General features: G+C 42.8%; 1 protein-coding gene across 1 annotated transcript in view; it reads right to left on the bottom strand.

The window, feature by feature from the left end:
- Crk (Crk proto-oncogene, adaptor protein) overlaps positions 1-17,931 on the bottom strand; it is a 116,795-nt gene that overhangs the window by 80,579 nt on the left and 18,285 nt on the right. Inside the window, exon 2 of the mRNA XM_080281296.1 lies at positions 15,830-16,185. Coding sequence (XP_080137422.1) covers positions 15,830-15,867 — 38 coding nt within the window. The 5' untranslated portion in view covers positions 15,868-16,185. The remainder of the gene's footprint in view (positions 1-15,829; positions 16,186-17,931) is intronic.

Below are 17,931 nucleotides of genomic sequence, written 5' to 3'. Positions count from 1 at the left end.
GTATACACACACTCTTCTCACTATCATATTCTCTCACCCTCTCTGTATGCACACACTCTTCTCACTATCGTATTCTCTCTCCCTCTCTGTATACACACACTCTTCTCACTATCATATTCTCTCTCCCTCTCTGTATACACACACTCTTCTCACTATCATATTCTCCCTCTCTCTCTCTTTCTCTCTCTCTCTCTCTCTCTCTCTCTCTCTCTCTCTCTCTCATTTCTTCGTGCGCTAAGGTGTTCCGGGAAGGGCTCCGTGGCAACAGGTGTTAACAATGACCTTGCAACATGATACAGGTAACAGGAATCGATGCAAAGTGATTCCAGGTGGAGTTGATAATGGATTGCACAGGTGCTTGAAAAACCTACCCTCCCTCCCATTTACATTTTATTTATTTATATTTTGCCACTGGCGCCTGGTGGTTTAGTGGGTAATTAAGGCGCTCCAATCGGACTGAGCCGGTGAAGGTTTATATCCAAGGGGTGGTTGGGGTTACTGCTCATGTAATGCCACACAGGGATGAGTATGGCTGGTCACTCTCATCTTAAATGTCAGGACCAACTTGCCTAGCTCCGGGCTCCTACGCTCTTCAAGGGACAACGTAGGAGTGGATGATGATGATGAATTATTTTACAGGTGTTGATAATGGACTGGACACTTGCTAGAAAGACCTACCATCCCCCTCCTTTACTTTTGATTTGTTTTTTATTGTTTATTTTGTGAAGAACCACCCTTTGGCTATGCATTGGAGTCTATTTTAGGTGTGTGTGTGTGTGTGTGTGTGTGTGTGTGTGTGAGAGAGAGAGAGAGAGAGAGAGAGAGAGAGAGAGAGAGAGTTGGTGTGTGTGTGTGTGTGTGTGTGTGTGTGTGTGTGTGTGAGAGAGAGAGAGAGAGAGAGAGAGAGAGTTGGTGTGTGTGTGTGTGTGTGTGTGAGAGAGAGAGAGAGAGAGAGAGTTGGTGTGTGTGTGTGTGTGTGTGTGTGTGTGTGTGTGTGTGTGTGTGTGAGAGAGAGAGAGAGAGAGAGAGAGAGAGATTGGTGTGTGTGTGTGTGTGTGTGTGTGTGTGTGTGTGTGTGTGTGTGTGTGTGTGTGTGTGTGTGTGTGTGTGTGTGTCACCAGTGCTACCTGAACCCCACCTGTACCAGCATTTTCGCTCAATCAATACTGTACATTTCTTGGCAAGTGAGGAGTGTCAGGTATGGAATGTTGGTGTGTGTGTGTGTGTGTGTGTGTGTGTGTGTGTGTGTGAGAGAGAGAGAGAGAGAGAGAGAGAGAGTGTGTGTGTGTGTGTGTGTGTGTGTGTGAGAGAGAGAGAGAGAGAGAGAGAGAGAGAGAGAGTGTGTGTGTGTGTGTGTGTGTGTGTGTGTGTGTGTGAGAGAGAGAGAGAGAGAGAGAGAGAGAGAGTTGGTGTGTGTGTGTGTGTGTGTGTGTGTGTGTGTGTGAGAGAGAGAGAGAGAGTGTGTGTGTGTGTGTGTGTGTGTGTGTGTGTGTGTGTGTGTGTGTGTGTGTGTGTGTGTGTGTGTGTGTGTGTACCCCTTTAACTTGTCCTAAAACTGCCACCTATCCGTCTTCAATGCAGCGTTTTAGAAATACAGGTAGATTAACACTAGAATATGATGGTAGTCACGAAGAAGTGCTGTGGAAAGGATGTGGGTAGTGTTGTCAATTTCTGCAACTGAGCAACGTGAAATAAGCTGCAAAAAGGAGAAAAATCTGAGCCAGGTTTGGGTGAAAGGAGTACAGAATTTCACAGTCACGTCAAAGGAAAACAAACAGACTATGGGTGGAATTACGACCCCCCCATACAATCCCTGAGTCGACCAGGATTTGAGGACATCCTGTTGGAAGTTCTCCCTCCGCCCGCACAATCCAATACATCTAATTGTGCTCCATTTACTCCCTGTCTCCCCTCCCTCCACTTCTCCCCTTCCTCCTCTTCTCCCCTCCCTCCTCTTCTCCCCTCCCTCCTCTTCTCTTCTCCCCTCCCTCCTCTTCTCTCCTCCCCTCCCTCCTCTTCTCTCCTCCCCTCCTTCCACTTCTCTTCTCCCCTTCCTCCTCTTCTCCCCTCCCTCCTCTTCTCTCCTCCCCTCCCTCCTCTTCTCTCCTCCTCTCCCTCCTCTTCTCTTCTCCTCCGACTAGACCTTGCAGGGTAAATATGGCGAACGGTACAGGTATGTATTCTAGAAGTAGTAATAGTAATAGTAGTAGTAGTAGTAGTAGTAGTAGTAGTAGTAGTAGGAGGAGGAGGAGGAGGAGAAGGAAGAGGAGGAGGAGGAGGGGGAGGAGGAGGAGAAGGAATACCCTGTCATTTTTACTCTAACTTGGCCCAATATTGCCATCCCTCCATTAAGAATCCCAAGTTGTATGAAGAGATTAACACTAGAATATGGTGCTAGTCACGAATAAGTGCTAAAGAAAGGATATAGAGCCATTGTATTGCCTATTCTGCCAGTGAACTATGTGAAATACACTGCAAAGGACGAAAATCTGAGCCAACTTAAGATTAAAGGACTATAGTTGTTGCAGTAGATCATTTTTATAACTATATATACACTGTTCACTTAGGAGAATATTTGCAATCACATTCAATACTAAGCTGTAACTATTTATCTATAAATATCTATCTATCTATTGCCAGACGCCTTCACCCAGTAAGGGGTGGCTGTAACTTAACACTAGAATATAATGCTAGTCAGGAAGAAGTGCTACGGAAACGATGCTAGAGCCATAGTATTGCCTTATTCTTCCATTGAGCTACAGAAAATTAGCTGCATAAGTACGACAATTTCCGCCCAGTTAAAATCAATGGCCATGTGCAGAGGATGGAGAGTGAGAGACTGACGAGGAGAGTGTGTCAGGTGGAGGGGGGGAGGGAGGGGGGTGCCAAGGATGAGATGGAGCAATGGAGTGGAGAGGTAGGCTATATGAGAGAGGGGTGTGTGAGCTGGGAGCAGGGCAGTGAAATGGCGGGGGACAGGGCGACATGGAGGCGATTTGTTTGTGGCCACCCCTTACGGGATTAAGGCGTCTGGCAACAGATAGATACATAGATAAAATGAATGAACTACAGAATACTAAGTCGTGGCTGCATGAAGCTCAATCAGCATTACTTATGAGGCAGGACTGAGCCTCCTTGGTTACTAGTCATATCAACTCTCCAATCTAACTACACTTGGCCATCAACTGAGCTGAAAGGGGTTAGGGATATTTTGTCAGGTTATAGCAAACAGATTATAGTTTTTTATATACTGTACGGTATATATATAGCTACCTAGCCTAATTGTGCTCGTTACTCCTGTCCTTTATGATACTGTTTCGTAGTGGCATAAATACAAAAGACCAAAGCAGAGGACACCTGAGAGAGAGAGAGAGAGAGAGAGAGAGAGAGAGAGAGAGCAAATAATACTGGCAGGGGATAATCTACATACCCGCACTCTAGGCCTACCGGGTACTATGAATAAAGAAAAAAAGGTGACATTTACATAAGGTTATAATCCGAGAGGAAGTAAATACTGTAAATCAATAAATAACAATAACAAATAAATACCGTAAAATAAAATAAACGCCGGTCCCAATAAATAATACATAAATAAAATAACTAAATAAATAAATGATAAAAACTGGAAACAATAACTAAGAAAATTAAAATAAATATATACATAAATAATACACGCTAATTCATGACACGTAAAAGGCTAATTCTGATTTATATGGCGACGCTTGGGTAATTATTTTATTCTGAAAAACACCACACAAATCCATTCTTTTGTGGAATATCTTTTACCCCTTTATGACCATATTTTAGATGGCACAGGAAACCGTAGCACCATTTTCTCTGCGATTTATTTTGCGTGTTACACTTTGATAAGCTCCTGTATGTTATTTATACCATCTGAACATCGACACCAATCTGCCTCATTAGCATACATGATGGTGGTATGTGCTAGCGACCATCATCCACTCACTTGATGTAGTGCTGCCTACTTCTTCTTTCGCCCTTATCATTCTTTTTCTGTGCCTGTCCTCTTCTCTTCCTATTTCTCCCATCTTTCCTGTCACTTTTTATTACTCTTCTTTCCTTTTCAGGTGGCTTTACATTGAGTGATAAGCCTAATGGTTTCCTGTACACCAGGAAACAATGTACAACGCTGGGTGGTAACCATATAACCAAACCACACGTGTTCCCTACGTGTCAACAAGTGGGTTGGCGGAGGGTTAGTGCCCCTCCCCGTAAAACAACTAACTCAAAGACAAACGGCCACCCCTTACGGGATTATGGCGTCTGGTTATAGATAGATATGATAGATACCGTAGATAGATGGATGGATGGATGGATGGATGGATAGATAGATAGATAGAGACAGATAGACATACCGCAGATAGATAGATAGATAGACAGACAGATAGATAGATAGATGGACAGATAGATAGAATGATACCGTAGATAAATAGACAGACAGCATACAAGAGGATTTTGAGGTACTGGACAAACTAAATCGCCATGGAAAAGTTGTTACGCATTCTCCATCAGGTTGAAGAGGTTACCAACAATTTTCCGCCCCCCTGTATACGCCTGGTGGTTGGCAGTAAACTCTCAGGTAGGAACGTGGTGTGGTTTACATACGAGAGGATACTGCGGTGTACTGGACGGAATAAATCGCTATGGAAAAGTTGCTACGAATTCTCCATCGCGGTGAAGGGGTAACAATGGTAGCCTGGCAGAAAACCCTTAAGTAGGTACTGTACGTGGAGTGGTTTGCATACATGAGGATACTGTGGTGTACTGGACGGAATAAATCACTATGGAAAAGATGCTACGAATTCTCCATCAAGGTGAAACGGTAACAACAATTCTCCGCCCTCCCTGAACATGTTAGTCTGGCAGTAAATTCTTAGGTAGAAACGTGGTGTGGTTTTGCGTCACAGAGGTAGCAAAAAATATATAAAATAAGAAATAAAACAAGTAAACGTAGTAAAAAACAATAAATGACATCCTATACCTGTGGAGAGGATGGAGAGTGAGAGACTGACGAGGAGAGTGAGTGCTAGAAATGTGTGGTTTACGCTCTACTGTTTCCGTCAAAGAGGTAGCAAAAAATAAATAAATAAAATAAGAAATAAAACAAACATTCGTAGGAAAAATAAATTACATCCTATACCCTGTGGAGAGGATGGAGAGTGAGAGACTGACGAGGAGAGTATGTGAGTGTGGAGGAGGAGGGGAGGGGGGGACCAAGGATGGAGAGTAAGAGACTGACGAGGAGAGTATGTGTGTGAGGTGGAGGGAAGGAGACAGGCTAAGAAGGGGGAGACCAAGGATGGAGAGTGAGAGACTGACGAGGAGAGTATGTGTGTGAGGTGGAGGAGGGGAGGGAGGGGGGGACCAAGGATGGAGAGTAAGAGACTGACGAGGAGAGTGTATGTGAGTGAGGTGAAGGAGACAGGCTAAGAAAGGGGAGACCAAGGATGGAGAGTGAGAGACTGACGAGGAGAGTATGTGTGTGAGGTGGAGGAGGGGAGGGAAGGGGGACCAAGGATGGAGAGTAAGAGACTGACGAGGAGAGTGTATGTGAGTGAGGTGGAGGGAAGGAGACAGGCTAAGAAGGGGGAGACCAAGGATGGAGAGTGAGAGACTGACGAGAAGTGTATGTGACTGAGATAGAGGAGGGGAGAGGGAAAGGGAGGGGCCGAGGATGGATAGTAAGAGACTGACAAGGAGAGTGTATGGGAGCGAGGTGGAGGGAATGAGACAGGTTAAGAAGGGGGAGACCGAGGATGGAGAGTGAGAGACTGACGAGGAGTGTATGAGTGAGGTGGAGGAGAGGAGAGGGAAGGGGGGGGCCGATGATGGATAGTAAGAGACTGACAAGGAGAGTGTATGGGAGCGATGTGGAGGAGAGAGGGAGGGGGTGACCAAGGATGAGATGGAGGGGTGGAGTGATGGGGGGACCGAGGATACAGTAAGAGACTGACGAGGAGAGTGTATGTGAGTGAGGTGGAGGGGGGGAGAGCAGGAGAGGGAGACCATGGATGAGAAGGAGGGATGAGGTGAAAGGAAGACCGATGATGAGAAGGAGGGATGGAGTGAAGCGAGGATGAGATGGAGGGATGGAGTGAAGCGAGGATGAGATGGAGGGATGGAGTGAAGCGAGGATGAGATGGAGGGATGGAGTGAAGCGAGGATGAGATGGAGGGATGGAGTGAAGCGAGGATGAGATGGAGGGATGGAGTAAGGCGAGGATGAGATGGAGGGATGGAATGAAGCGAGCATGAGATGGAGGGATGGAATGAAGCGAGCATGAGATGGAGGGATGGAGTGAAGGGAAGACCGAGAAAGAGATGGAGGGATGGAGTGAAGAGGTATATGAAAAGAGGGAAGGTTGAGCTGGGAGGAAGACAGTGTAATAGCAGGCGACAGGGCGACATGGAGGCGATTTGTTTGTGGCCACCCCTTACGGAATTAAGGCGTCTGGCTATAGATAGACAGACAATACCCTATTCACTTTAACTATACTCATTTAACTCTAATTTGGCCTAAAACTGCCATCTCTCCATCTTAAATGCTGAATGGTAACAACAGATTAACACCAGAAAATAATGCTAGTCACGAAGAAGTGTTATTGGAAGCCATTAGAGTTGTGGCATTGTCTTTTTTCTGCCACTGAGCTACGAGAAATAAGCTGTAAAAGGAAGAAAATCTGGGCCAAGTTAAAGTGAAAGGAGTAGAGGCGTAAAATTGCCATCTTTCCATCTTGAACGCTGAGCTATAACAAGATCAGTATAGTGCTAGTCTAAGGTGCTAGTCACGAGGTGCTAGTCAATATGGTGCTAGTCTGAGGAGCTAGTCAATATGGTGCTAGTCTAAGGAGCTAGTCAATATGGTGCTAGTCTGAGGAGCTAGTCAATATGGTGCTAGTCTTAGGAGCTAGTCAATATGGTGCTAGTCTGAGGAGCTAGTCAATATGGTGCTAGTCTGAGGTGCTAGTCAATATGGTGTTCGTCTGAGGTGCTAGTCAATATGGTGCTGTTCTGAGGTGCTAGTCAATATGGCGCTAATCTGAGGTGCTAGTCAATATGGTGCTAGTCTGAGGTGCTAGTCAACATGGTGCTAGTCAGAGGTGCTATATAGTGTGTTTCAGATGGTTATTCGCTATGTATTGGCCAAACTCTGGGAAGATACCGTACCGGTATTTATTTTTTTCTCTCTCTCAACAGGTAAATAAATACATAAATAAATAAATGATTAGGGATATGTTTGGCAGCCTTCTCATATGCTACTACAAAAATTTAGAGCATTAGTTGGGTAGTTATGATTTGACACGAGGTCCAAAATGAAGCACATACATTTTACATCGTCTATCCCTCTCTCTCTCTCTCTCTCTTTCTCTCTCACACACACACACAGTAGTACACAAAGGATACACAAATTCCTCTTCAATAGGGCAGACAATAAACAAGGTATTTCCCACGGCTGAGAGACAGGAAGTTCGGAGCCAGGCGGGAGGAAGGGGAGGCGCCGAGAGGAGAGGCACCCACCCACCCACCTCAGTAGACTATATAAGGAAACTAAAGGGGTATAGCTGAGGTGGTCTGCTGGGCGAGGTCCTTCCCTTTTTGTACATATTATGTAAATACATTATACCATCTTGTTTAAATTGTGCTAATTAGGGCCAACAGCTGATGTATATGGAAATGTTCCAGACTCGTCTGGTTTCCTTTCATATATTGATGTCCTCTATTATTAGGTTGTGCCTCGACTGACAGTCACCAGCTGATGAGTGCAGGTATGTAATGTAGAAAGGCATTACATATTTGCAGTCGATGGTGTTCTCTTGGTCGAGGCTTTTTTTTACCATTAGTGTAGGTCTAGTTGTCTCTTAGGACTTAGTATAGCTTAGCGATTTGTCTGTTAGGTGATTAGTTTTAGGGTCTTTAGATTAGGCATTTTTTTTTATAAGTAATATAAGGTATAAAAAATATAAAAAGAAAATAAATAAATAAATAATAATACAAAAAATAAAAAATAAAAAGTAATATATATATATATATATATATATATATATATATATCTCAGAGATTTTTGGAGCATACGATGTACGGAATGTCACGAAAAAATTATTGGCTATTACTGGTACATGCAAAAACACACTTACCGTAGCCTACAACACATATAGGTTACATATATACCGGTACATCATCATGATCATTATCATTATCATCATCACTTTCATCATTATCATCATTATCATCATCATCCCGCCTCTTTCCCACCTACAGGCGTGGTACAGCAGGGTTCAGAAAGATTTTGGGAGAACTAATCAACATGCCCAATGAAATACAAAGGGATACAAGGAATGCAAACAGCAGCCATTCATTCTCTACTCAAGCCCCCGGAATCCCACTTCACTTTTTCACAGTGGCTTCAGATAGACATTTCGACAACTGTCAGGTTAAAACGAGTGTTAAACCCATACTATGAACTAACCCATACACAACTTTACGTATCCAACCTGCTATACTGGTATCCCTTATCAGTTCCCTAGCCTCGTCAGCCTAACACTCCTTCTCATACATTTACCACATCTATCCACCTTCTTCTTGGCCTACCACGCCTCCTCCCACCATCCAACCCACACATATAGCTACCCTTTCATCCAACCCACACATATAGGCTAGCTACCCTTTCACCACCCTACGTACATTATATCCACTCTCTCCATACGACCATACAATCTCATCAATTCTACTATCCACGTACCGTAGGTATATACTTCTTTACTCCACATTTTTAAAGAATTTCCTTTATCATTCTTTTGCTGTGTTTGTCCTCCTCTCTTCCTATTTCTCCCATCTTTCATGTCATTTTGTATTGCTCTTCTTTCCTTTTCGAGTGGCTCTACATTGAGTGACAAGCCTAATGGTTTCCTGTAAGCCTGGAAACCATCTACAACGCTGGGTGGCAACCATATAACCAACCCATACGTGTTCCCTACGTGTCAACAAGTGGGTTGGTGGAGGGTTAGTGCCCCTCCCCGTAAAACAACTAACTCAAAGACAAACGGCCACCCCTTATGGGATTATGGCGTCTGCCTGTACATAGATGGATAGTCTTTGTTACTCTATCGACTCTCCACCCTCCACAAACATTTCCTACGACCCCTATCTCCATTGCCTATAAATCGGTAACTATTCTAAGTAGGAATGGGTTGAAAATGAGATGCTGACTGTCGCATTGGCCTTAACTGAGAGAAGTTTGTGAGCCAGAGGGGAGGGCAGGCGGAAGCGGATAGGCCTGTACTGATCACTGAGACAGACAGACAGATAAATAGACAGAGAGACAGACAGACAGAGAGATAAATAGAGACAGAGACAGACAGACAGACAGATAAAGAAACAGAGACAGACAGAGAGATAAAGAGACAGAGAGACAGATAAACAGACAGACAGAGACACAGGCCCCTTTACGACACCAGCATCACGTGACTGGATACGGTACGGTGGGCTACGGCAGATGAGAACAATACGTCTCTCTCTCTCTCTCCCTCTCTCAGGCCATTTCTGACATCAGCCTCACCAAAATGACAAGACTGATCATCCCATTAACACCATCAGAATCCCTCTCTCTCTCTCTCTCTCTCTCTCTCTCTCTCTCTCTCACGCAGTTTATGACACCAGCCTCACATGAATGACAAACAACAGCATCACACCACACCCAACTCTCACTCTCTCTCTCTCTGACACTACCATAATACTCCATCCACCTGTCTCTCTTTGTGCATTCCTTTCTCTCTCTCTCTCTCTGACACTACCATAATATTCCATCCACCTGTCTTTGTACATTCCATTCTCTCTCTCTCTCTCTCTACCATAATCCTCCATCCACCTGTCTCTCTTTGTACATTCCATTCAATACACGTCTAACTCCCTATAACCAAAGATGTATTGCCTTATTATTATTATTATTATTATTATTACCATCATCATTATCGTATTATTATTATTATCTTATTATTATCATTATTATTACCCGTATAATTATTATTATTACCATATTATTATTATTATTATTACCATATTATTATTATTATTATTATTATTATTATTATTATTATTATTACCGTATTATTATTATTATTATTATTATTTCGGACGATTTTATTTTGCTTGTGAGAATGTCTTTATATATTTAGGTGTTGTGATGAGCAAGGACGGAAGTGTAGGGGATGAAGTGCATGAAAGGGCGGGGCAAGGAAGAAAGGTTGCTAGTTCAATGAGATACGGTATAGTGAAGTGAACAAGGAAGTGGTAAGTAGCTGTATGATAGTATTGTGATCCCTAACGTGATTTATGGAAGTGAAGAGGTTGCTGGTTCAGTGAGATAAGGAATAGGGAAGTGAAGGAAGTGATAAGTTGCTGCATGATAGTACTGTGATCCCCAGAGTGATATAGGCTATGAAAGTGGAGGTTGCTGGGTCAGTAAGATACATGATAAAGAATAGGGAAGTGAACATGGAAGTGATAAGTAGCTGTATGATAGTATTGTGATCCCCATCGTGATATATGGAAGTGAAGAGGTTGCTGGTTCACTAAGAGGTGTGATAAGGAATAGGGAAGTGAACATGGAAGTGATAAGTAGCTGCATGATAGCACTGATCCCCACCCTAATACCGTATATATGGAAGTGAAGAGGTTGCTGGTTCAGTGAGAAATAAGGAATAGGGAAGTGAACATGGAAGTGATAAGTAGCTGCATGATAGTACTGATCCCCATCCTATCATATGGAAGTGTAGCCTGGAATCACTTAGAAAGGCAGAGGTTATGAGAGAAGGGGAGAGGATGTGAGTTTTCTGGTAGGAACATGTGGAGCTACGTAGAGACAGACAAATAACAGGAAGAGAAGGAGCATTGTGGTACTCATGTGGATGTGTCGGATGAGTGAGAGGAGTGGATGTGTTATCTGAGAGGAGCATGTGGAGTTACGTGGAGACAGACAGACAAACAGGGAGGTGAAGGAGAGTTGTGGTGTAGATAAGGATGTGTTGCCAAGCATCTGGAGTGAGTGAGAGGAGTGGATGTGTTATTTGAGAGGTGCATGTGGAGATACGTGGCGAGACAGACAGACAAACAGGAAAAGAAGGAGCGTTGTGGCCCTGATGTGGATGTGTTGGAAAGCACTTGGAGTGAGAGAGGAGTGGATGAGTTACGGTATATGAGAAGAGTATCTGGAGCTATGTGGAGAGACAGACAGACAAAGAAGGAAGTGAATGAAAGTTGTGGTGTTGATAAGGATGTGCTGGAAAGAATTTGGAGTGAGTGAGAGGAGTGGATGAGTTGTCTGAGTGGAGCATATGGAGTTACGTGGAGTGACAAACAAATAACGAAGTGAAGGAGAGTTGTGGTGTTGATGTGGATTTGTTAGAATGCATTTGTAGTGAGTGAGAGGAGTGGACGAGATATCTAAGAGGAGCATGTGGAGTTACGTGGAGACAGACAGACAAACAGGGAAGTGAAGGAGAGTTGCGGTGTAGATAAGGATGAGTTGGAAAGCATTTGGAGTGAGTGAAAGGAGTAGATGAGTTATCTGTGAGGAGTATGTGGAGTTACGTGGAGACAGACAAATAGGGAAGTAAAGGAGCGTTGTGGTGTTGATAAGGATGTGGTGGAAAGCATTTGGAGTGAGTGAAAGGAGTGGATGAGTTAAGAGGAGCATGTGGAGCTATGTGGTGAGACAGACAAGCAAATGAGGAAGTGAAGGAGAGTTGTGGTGTTGATGTGGATGTGTTGGAAAGCATTTGGAGTGAGTGGAAGGAGTGGATGAGTTAAGAGGAGCATGTGGAGCTATGTGGAGAGACAGACAGAAAAAGAAGGAAGTGAAGGAGAGTTGTGGTGTTGATAAGGATGTGTTAGAAAGCATTTGGGGTGAGTGAGAGGAGTGGATGACTTATCTGTGAGGAGTACGGTATGTGGAGTTACGTGGAGACAGACAGACAAACAGGGAAGTGAAGGAGAGTTGTGGTCTTGATGTGGATGGGTTGGAAAGCACCTGGAGTGAGTGAAAGGAGTAGATGAGTTACGGTATTTGAGAGAAGCATGTGAAGCTAGCTAGGTGGAGAGACAGACAGATAAATAAGGAAGTGAAGGAGCGTTGTGGTGTTGATGTGGAAATTATTTAGCCTATCTGAGAGGAGCATGTGGAGTTATGTGGTGAGACAGACAAGCAAATGAGGAAGTGAAGAAGCGTTGTGGTGATGATGTGGATGTGTTTGGCAAGCATTGGAAGTAGAAACCTTGAGATGGTTTGGTCATGTGGAAAGAATGGAGAATGAGAGGCTGACTAAAACTGGTATTCTTGTCGGTTAAAGAAGCTCCCTAACACATCTTCCTTAGCGATTTGCTTCTGTATATCGATGGTTAATATTCTTTTGTGTGTATATTCTTTTGTATGTTGTTTATGTACAGGACGGCGATATGGACGAATCTATAGAACACAGAGGACAGTATGGTGTAATAAACAAAACAAATCGCTTAGAAAAAGGTGTTAGACAGCTTCCACAACCGACGGTAATACTGGCTGTAAGTGAGGTTGAGGGGAAGAGGGGAGGAGGACACCGAGAATGAGATGGAGGTGGAGTGGAGGTATGACTGAATGGGGTGTGGAGAAAAGGCAGCCTGATGGTGGAGAGAATGAAATGAAGGCCATGCATTTGTGGCCACTCCTACAGAGATCAAGGTGTTTGGCTATAGACACATAACCTATGTACCTAACTATCCACTGTGTGTGTGTGTGTGTGTGTGTGTGTGTGTGTGTGTGTGTGTGTGTGTGTGTGTGTGTGTTTTATCGGTCTGTAAGAAACAAAACTTACCGGGTATTTCTGCGAGCGTGCTTGTGTGTATGCTCTGCCAAATTACCATCTTAGAGATATATGGTATAGACGAGAGAGAGAGAGAGAGAGAGAGAGAGAGAGTATAGTCACTCCCCACCCCCCTTCCCTTGGTCAACAAATCCACGCCTTCTCCCTACCGCTTCCCTCCATCATCTGACTCAGAATTTATTACAGAATTATTATTTTTGCCGCTGGCTCAAGTGGACGATAATCCAGTCAAATATAGAATGCATTATCTTTTCTTTGCATATTCACTAGGCCTATCCCCCATTTCGAGGGACAGGGGGAAGCTGAGAGACGTAGGTACAGTATATATTTTTAAGTAAGTTTAGTCTTTCTTGCATTAAAAGACTTACTGGTGTCTCTCGAAATGAAGAGATTAGAAAGAGAGAGAGAGAGAGAGAGAGAGAGAGAGAGAGAGAGAGAGAGAGGTGATCAGGCGGCAGACTTAAAGAAACAAACTTATTACATGGGTACTGATTAAAATGTGCTTTGAAGACTGAGACAGAACAGGAATATAGGATATAAATCAATAATTCATCTTAATACACACCCACACACACTTGCTCAAGCCACTCACTATTCACACACACACACACACACACACACACACACACACACACACACACATTCGTTCAAGCCATTCACTATTCACACACACACACACACACACACACACACACACACACACACACACACACACACTTGTTCATGCCACTCACTATTCACACACACACACTTGTTCAAGCCACTTAATATTAACACACACACACACACATACACTTGTTCAAGCCTCTTAATACTCACACACACACACACACACACACACATTGTTCCTGCCACTCACTATTTTTTCTCCAAGTCCTCACACTCCCCAGATTAATAACCACTGCTCCAAGGTTTCTCTCGGACAAAGTATCCCATAATTACGCGATGACAGTAAACCGCAGCCCAGGGATTAATTAAAGTAATGAATATAAAAGACTAACAGTTGTAGTAACGCAACCCCAAGCTCATCTGAACATGAACCCAGTGGACTGCAGGCTGAAGTTGCCCTCCTCCAGCAGCTCACAATCAGAGGTGAGTAAAAAAGAATGCAAAAAGTATATAACAGACCTAATGACAATACAGGTAGGCCTATACCCCAATATACGATACCCCGGCTTAGCGATGGAGGTAGAAATACCACCCTACCCGGCCTAACAAGGGCCAAACCCCTGCTTAACGATGGGTTTAGATTTTTTTTTACCAATGTTAATGAAATTTTATACTTGAATTTTTTGTTTAGGTTGGCTTATAAACTGTTTTTAGATTTGGATTACTGTGTTTTAGTCATAGATGGGGTGAACACTGTCATTTTGGGGTACAGTTTACTAAGTCTGATTTTTTCCAGACTTATATTTGACGATTTTCAGATTTTATTTTGGGTTTGGGCGAGTTATAAACTGCTGTTAGGCTTACTTTAGCTTGTATTGAAGCTATTTGGGGGTTTAGGTGAGCTAGAAACTTGTTTTTGGACTCATTTGGGTGAGTTTAGGACTTGGTTGGGGGGGAAACCCATGGTTCAAAAATGCACCACTGTACTTTACGTGTTAACACATTACCCGCATTTCGGCAATATGAATTCTCTCCCAGGCCGCATTTCACTTCAGAACTCTCTCCCACCAGTCTGCATGGAGCTATCACAACGAGAGGATTTATGTCGCTTTACTGAGTACCAGTCAGGGATATGCCTTCATAAAAGTAGTGTGTCACTGGTGGCCCAACACATGGTATCCTGACATTTTCTTCTCATATTGCATGATGTACCACCAGTGGATCACTGAGGTAGTGTACTACTCTGGCCCAAGTAGTGCAGTCTCCACTCACCCTTACTTGGTGCTTCTGTTCTCTTTGGTCTGCTACCATCTCATTCTCTGTCGTGAAGTTCCAGGTGGCACTTAGCTACAGTATTTAGGTAGATGAAGGAAATCTAAGCAAAGGTCCAACACTAACTTTTTTTATTATTATCTTGTTTCTTGTTCATTTTTCCTCCTTCTAATCTCTTCACCAGCCTTCTAAAATTTTTTTTGCATCGCTGAAGACAGTGTTTCTTGCAACCAAGCATAATGATAGCTGGGTACGTTGAATGCTGTAATAATAATTGCCAACATCAGCTAGGGATAATGACAAAATATGATTATAATTAATCATTTATAATGATAAAAAAAGGTCTAATAACCAGAAACATCCAGCACTTATCTTTGTTTCCTAACAAAGTAAATGTAGAACTGTTCGAAACAAGAGTGGTTACTCCATTTTTTCTTCCAGTAAACAACCACAAATACTTATCATTAGTAAATTTACTTTTTTTTTTTTTTTCAAGAAAAGTGTATTTGCATCTCATGGCCCTAGTTCTGCAATGCAAGGTTGTTTTTCAATGTTTTTGTGCAATTAATATTATTGTTTGACATCTAAATGAAATATAATAATCACTACTGGAAGTCTGATATACTGTATATTCTCTACCTAACTAGGCATTTCTCTAATCTTATATCATCATCCTATTCAACATGTCTTCTACTGTAGAAGCAGCAACAAAAAATCTGCCTAGCCAATATTCGTGAAGGTGAAATACATGAAAGAGTGAAAACAAATTATTACTCATTATTGCACCATCAGTGTATCAACACGCTAGGAAAGAAGACATCAAATGATTCACCAGTGGCTCAGCATGCGGGTAACGTGTTAATCTACCCCGATATACAATATATACCCTGCCTAACAATGGGTTTTTACTTGAGCAACTGCATCGATAACCGGGGTATAGCCTACCTGTATCTAATTCTATGGGCTTATGATACAGACTAAAGCAAGAGGGCAGACGGGAAGCCCAGCTATATCAATGCCACCACATGAAGGTGCCCCTCTCCAGCACAAGCATCATAGAAGTCAAGTACTTACCATGAACGGTCGTGAGGATCAAACGTAGCCATAGTCATAGTGGCGGGAAAACACCTCCGTCCCCCACACTTAGATGGTATATTCCTCTCCCGTCAGGTAATGCACAATCCCACACCACGAACGGTCACACACACCACACTATATACACGTATTTATTATTTAACCACTGCCACCAATTGTTTTTCTATGCGTTATCAATATAAATCTCGCTATTTCCAGACACCACTACAAGAATTAGCCACAATCACTTCGTTTTCAAAATTTCAGTTGTGTAACTTCACTGCACTTTACTTAATGGGCACAGTTCCTACGATGAGATGGTCCTCCGTGTTCGTTAGTCCATACTTCAGGGTTGACTGTAAAGAAAAGAAAGATTTATTAGAATTACATGATACAATAAACCTTCGCTATAATGAACTCACTTGGCGGAAAACCAGGTCTGTTAAAGTCGATATTCCATTACATCCAAGGGTCCCCTCCCCCCAAGGTGCATTTCAAGGCCATGTTTGAAAATAAATGTGTACCACAGCATATTCTACAGTCAGGGCACACGACTCTGAGGTTGTCATTATCATACCCTGGCAACCTAACAGATAACAATGCGACAGATTTCATATTATACACGAATATTATTATACACGAACATATTATACACGCATCACACGTGTATCATATTATACACAAAATCAGAAGCACAGTTGATGGGTAGGTTGCCAGGGTACAATAAATGCAACCTCAATGTCGTGCGTTGCGACTATATTATTAAAAAGGTAAACTATACCCATTTTACACTAACTTAACCCATAATTTAACCCTTTTCCAGCTTATTTCACATCTTGTCATGGCACTTCATGAACAGTACAGTATTTCTATAGTCTACAACTCAGCAACCATGATGGGGAGATTGCAATTTCAGGCCAGGTTGGAGTGAAACAGGGTAAGAAACACATGTATTGCGACTCACTGCACCCCATTCAGTGATCACTTCATTATAGCCAATGAAAGTTTGATGGGCTTTATGGCGTCTGTTAAATCCAATATCTGTAATACTGCGGTCTGTTATAGCGAGGGTCTGCTGTACTCCCTCTCTCTCTCTCTCACACACACACACACACACACACACACACACACACATTTCCTGAGCAATTAACTTTTCACCACCTCTCTCTCTCTCTCTCTCTGTCTCTCAAACTGATGGTGGGCTGGTATATCTAATCTTCCACTCCCCCTTTTAACCCACCAAATATATATCCTGAATATGACCTTGGGCACTTGCCAGAAAACCTGTGCTTCTCAGTTATTTACCTATAAATTTATCTTCACCTAATGGAACTGGGCAAATTCAGAAACTTCCCCCTGAGCTGAATATAACTGTCTGGAGAAAGAAAAATAAAACTAATCATAACAGCCAAGGGGAGGTAAATATCAGTGTTGCCATCCTTCACTATTTACAGTGTCACTTTTCCTAGTTTTAGTCATTCACAAGTTAATAATCTATCTATCTTTTTATTGCCAGACTCCTTAATCCCGTAAGGGGTGGCCACAAACAAATCGCCTCTATGTCACCCTGTCCCCCGCCATTTCACTGCCCTGCTCCCAGCTCACACTCCCCTCTCTCATATACCTCTCCACTCCATACATCCATCTCATCCTTGGCCTCCCCCTCCCTCTCCCCCCCTCCATCTCATTCACAAGTTAATAAGCCACCTCAAAATACACTAGGTTAAGGTGTATTTGGGGATAATTTTACTATCCATATTGTTAAATCATATGAAAATATCCCTAAAACAAGTAGACTCTATTTTTATTCTTTTTTTTTGGAAGGGGGGCACTTTTTAGGCAGTTTAGGTAATTACATAGCTAATCCACGGATACGGGAGTCATTTTAGAAGGACTTTCATTATTTGTGGATATATGATTTGCATGGGTCTGAGTTCCCTAACACTTACAAAAAGTTAAGGATTACTGTAATGTACTGTACTTCTCACTGCTTTCCCAAAATTTTAGATGGGGAAAAGGGTGATGATAATGATGAAAATGATGAAGATGATGATGAAAATGATGATGATGATGATGATGATGATGACACTGACAAAACAGAT

Source organism: Coenobita brevimanus, chromosome 11, assembly GCF_032717465.1.
Source record: "Coenobita brevimanus isolate Jiangsu-jjx chromosome 11, ASM3271746v2, whole genome shotgun sequence".
NCBI lineage: Eukaryota > Metazoa > Arthropoda > Malacostraca > Decapoda > Coenobitidae > Coenobita > Coenobita brevimanus.
This window is presented reverse-complemented; position numbering and strand designations above follow the sequence as displayed.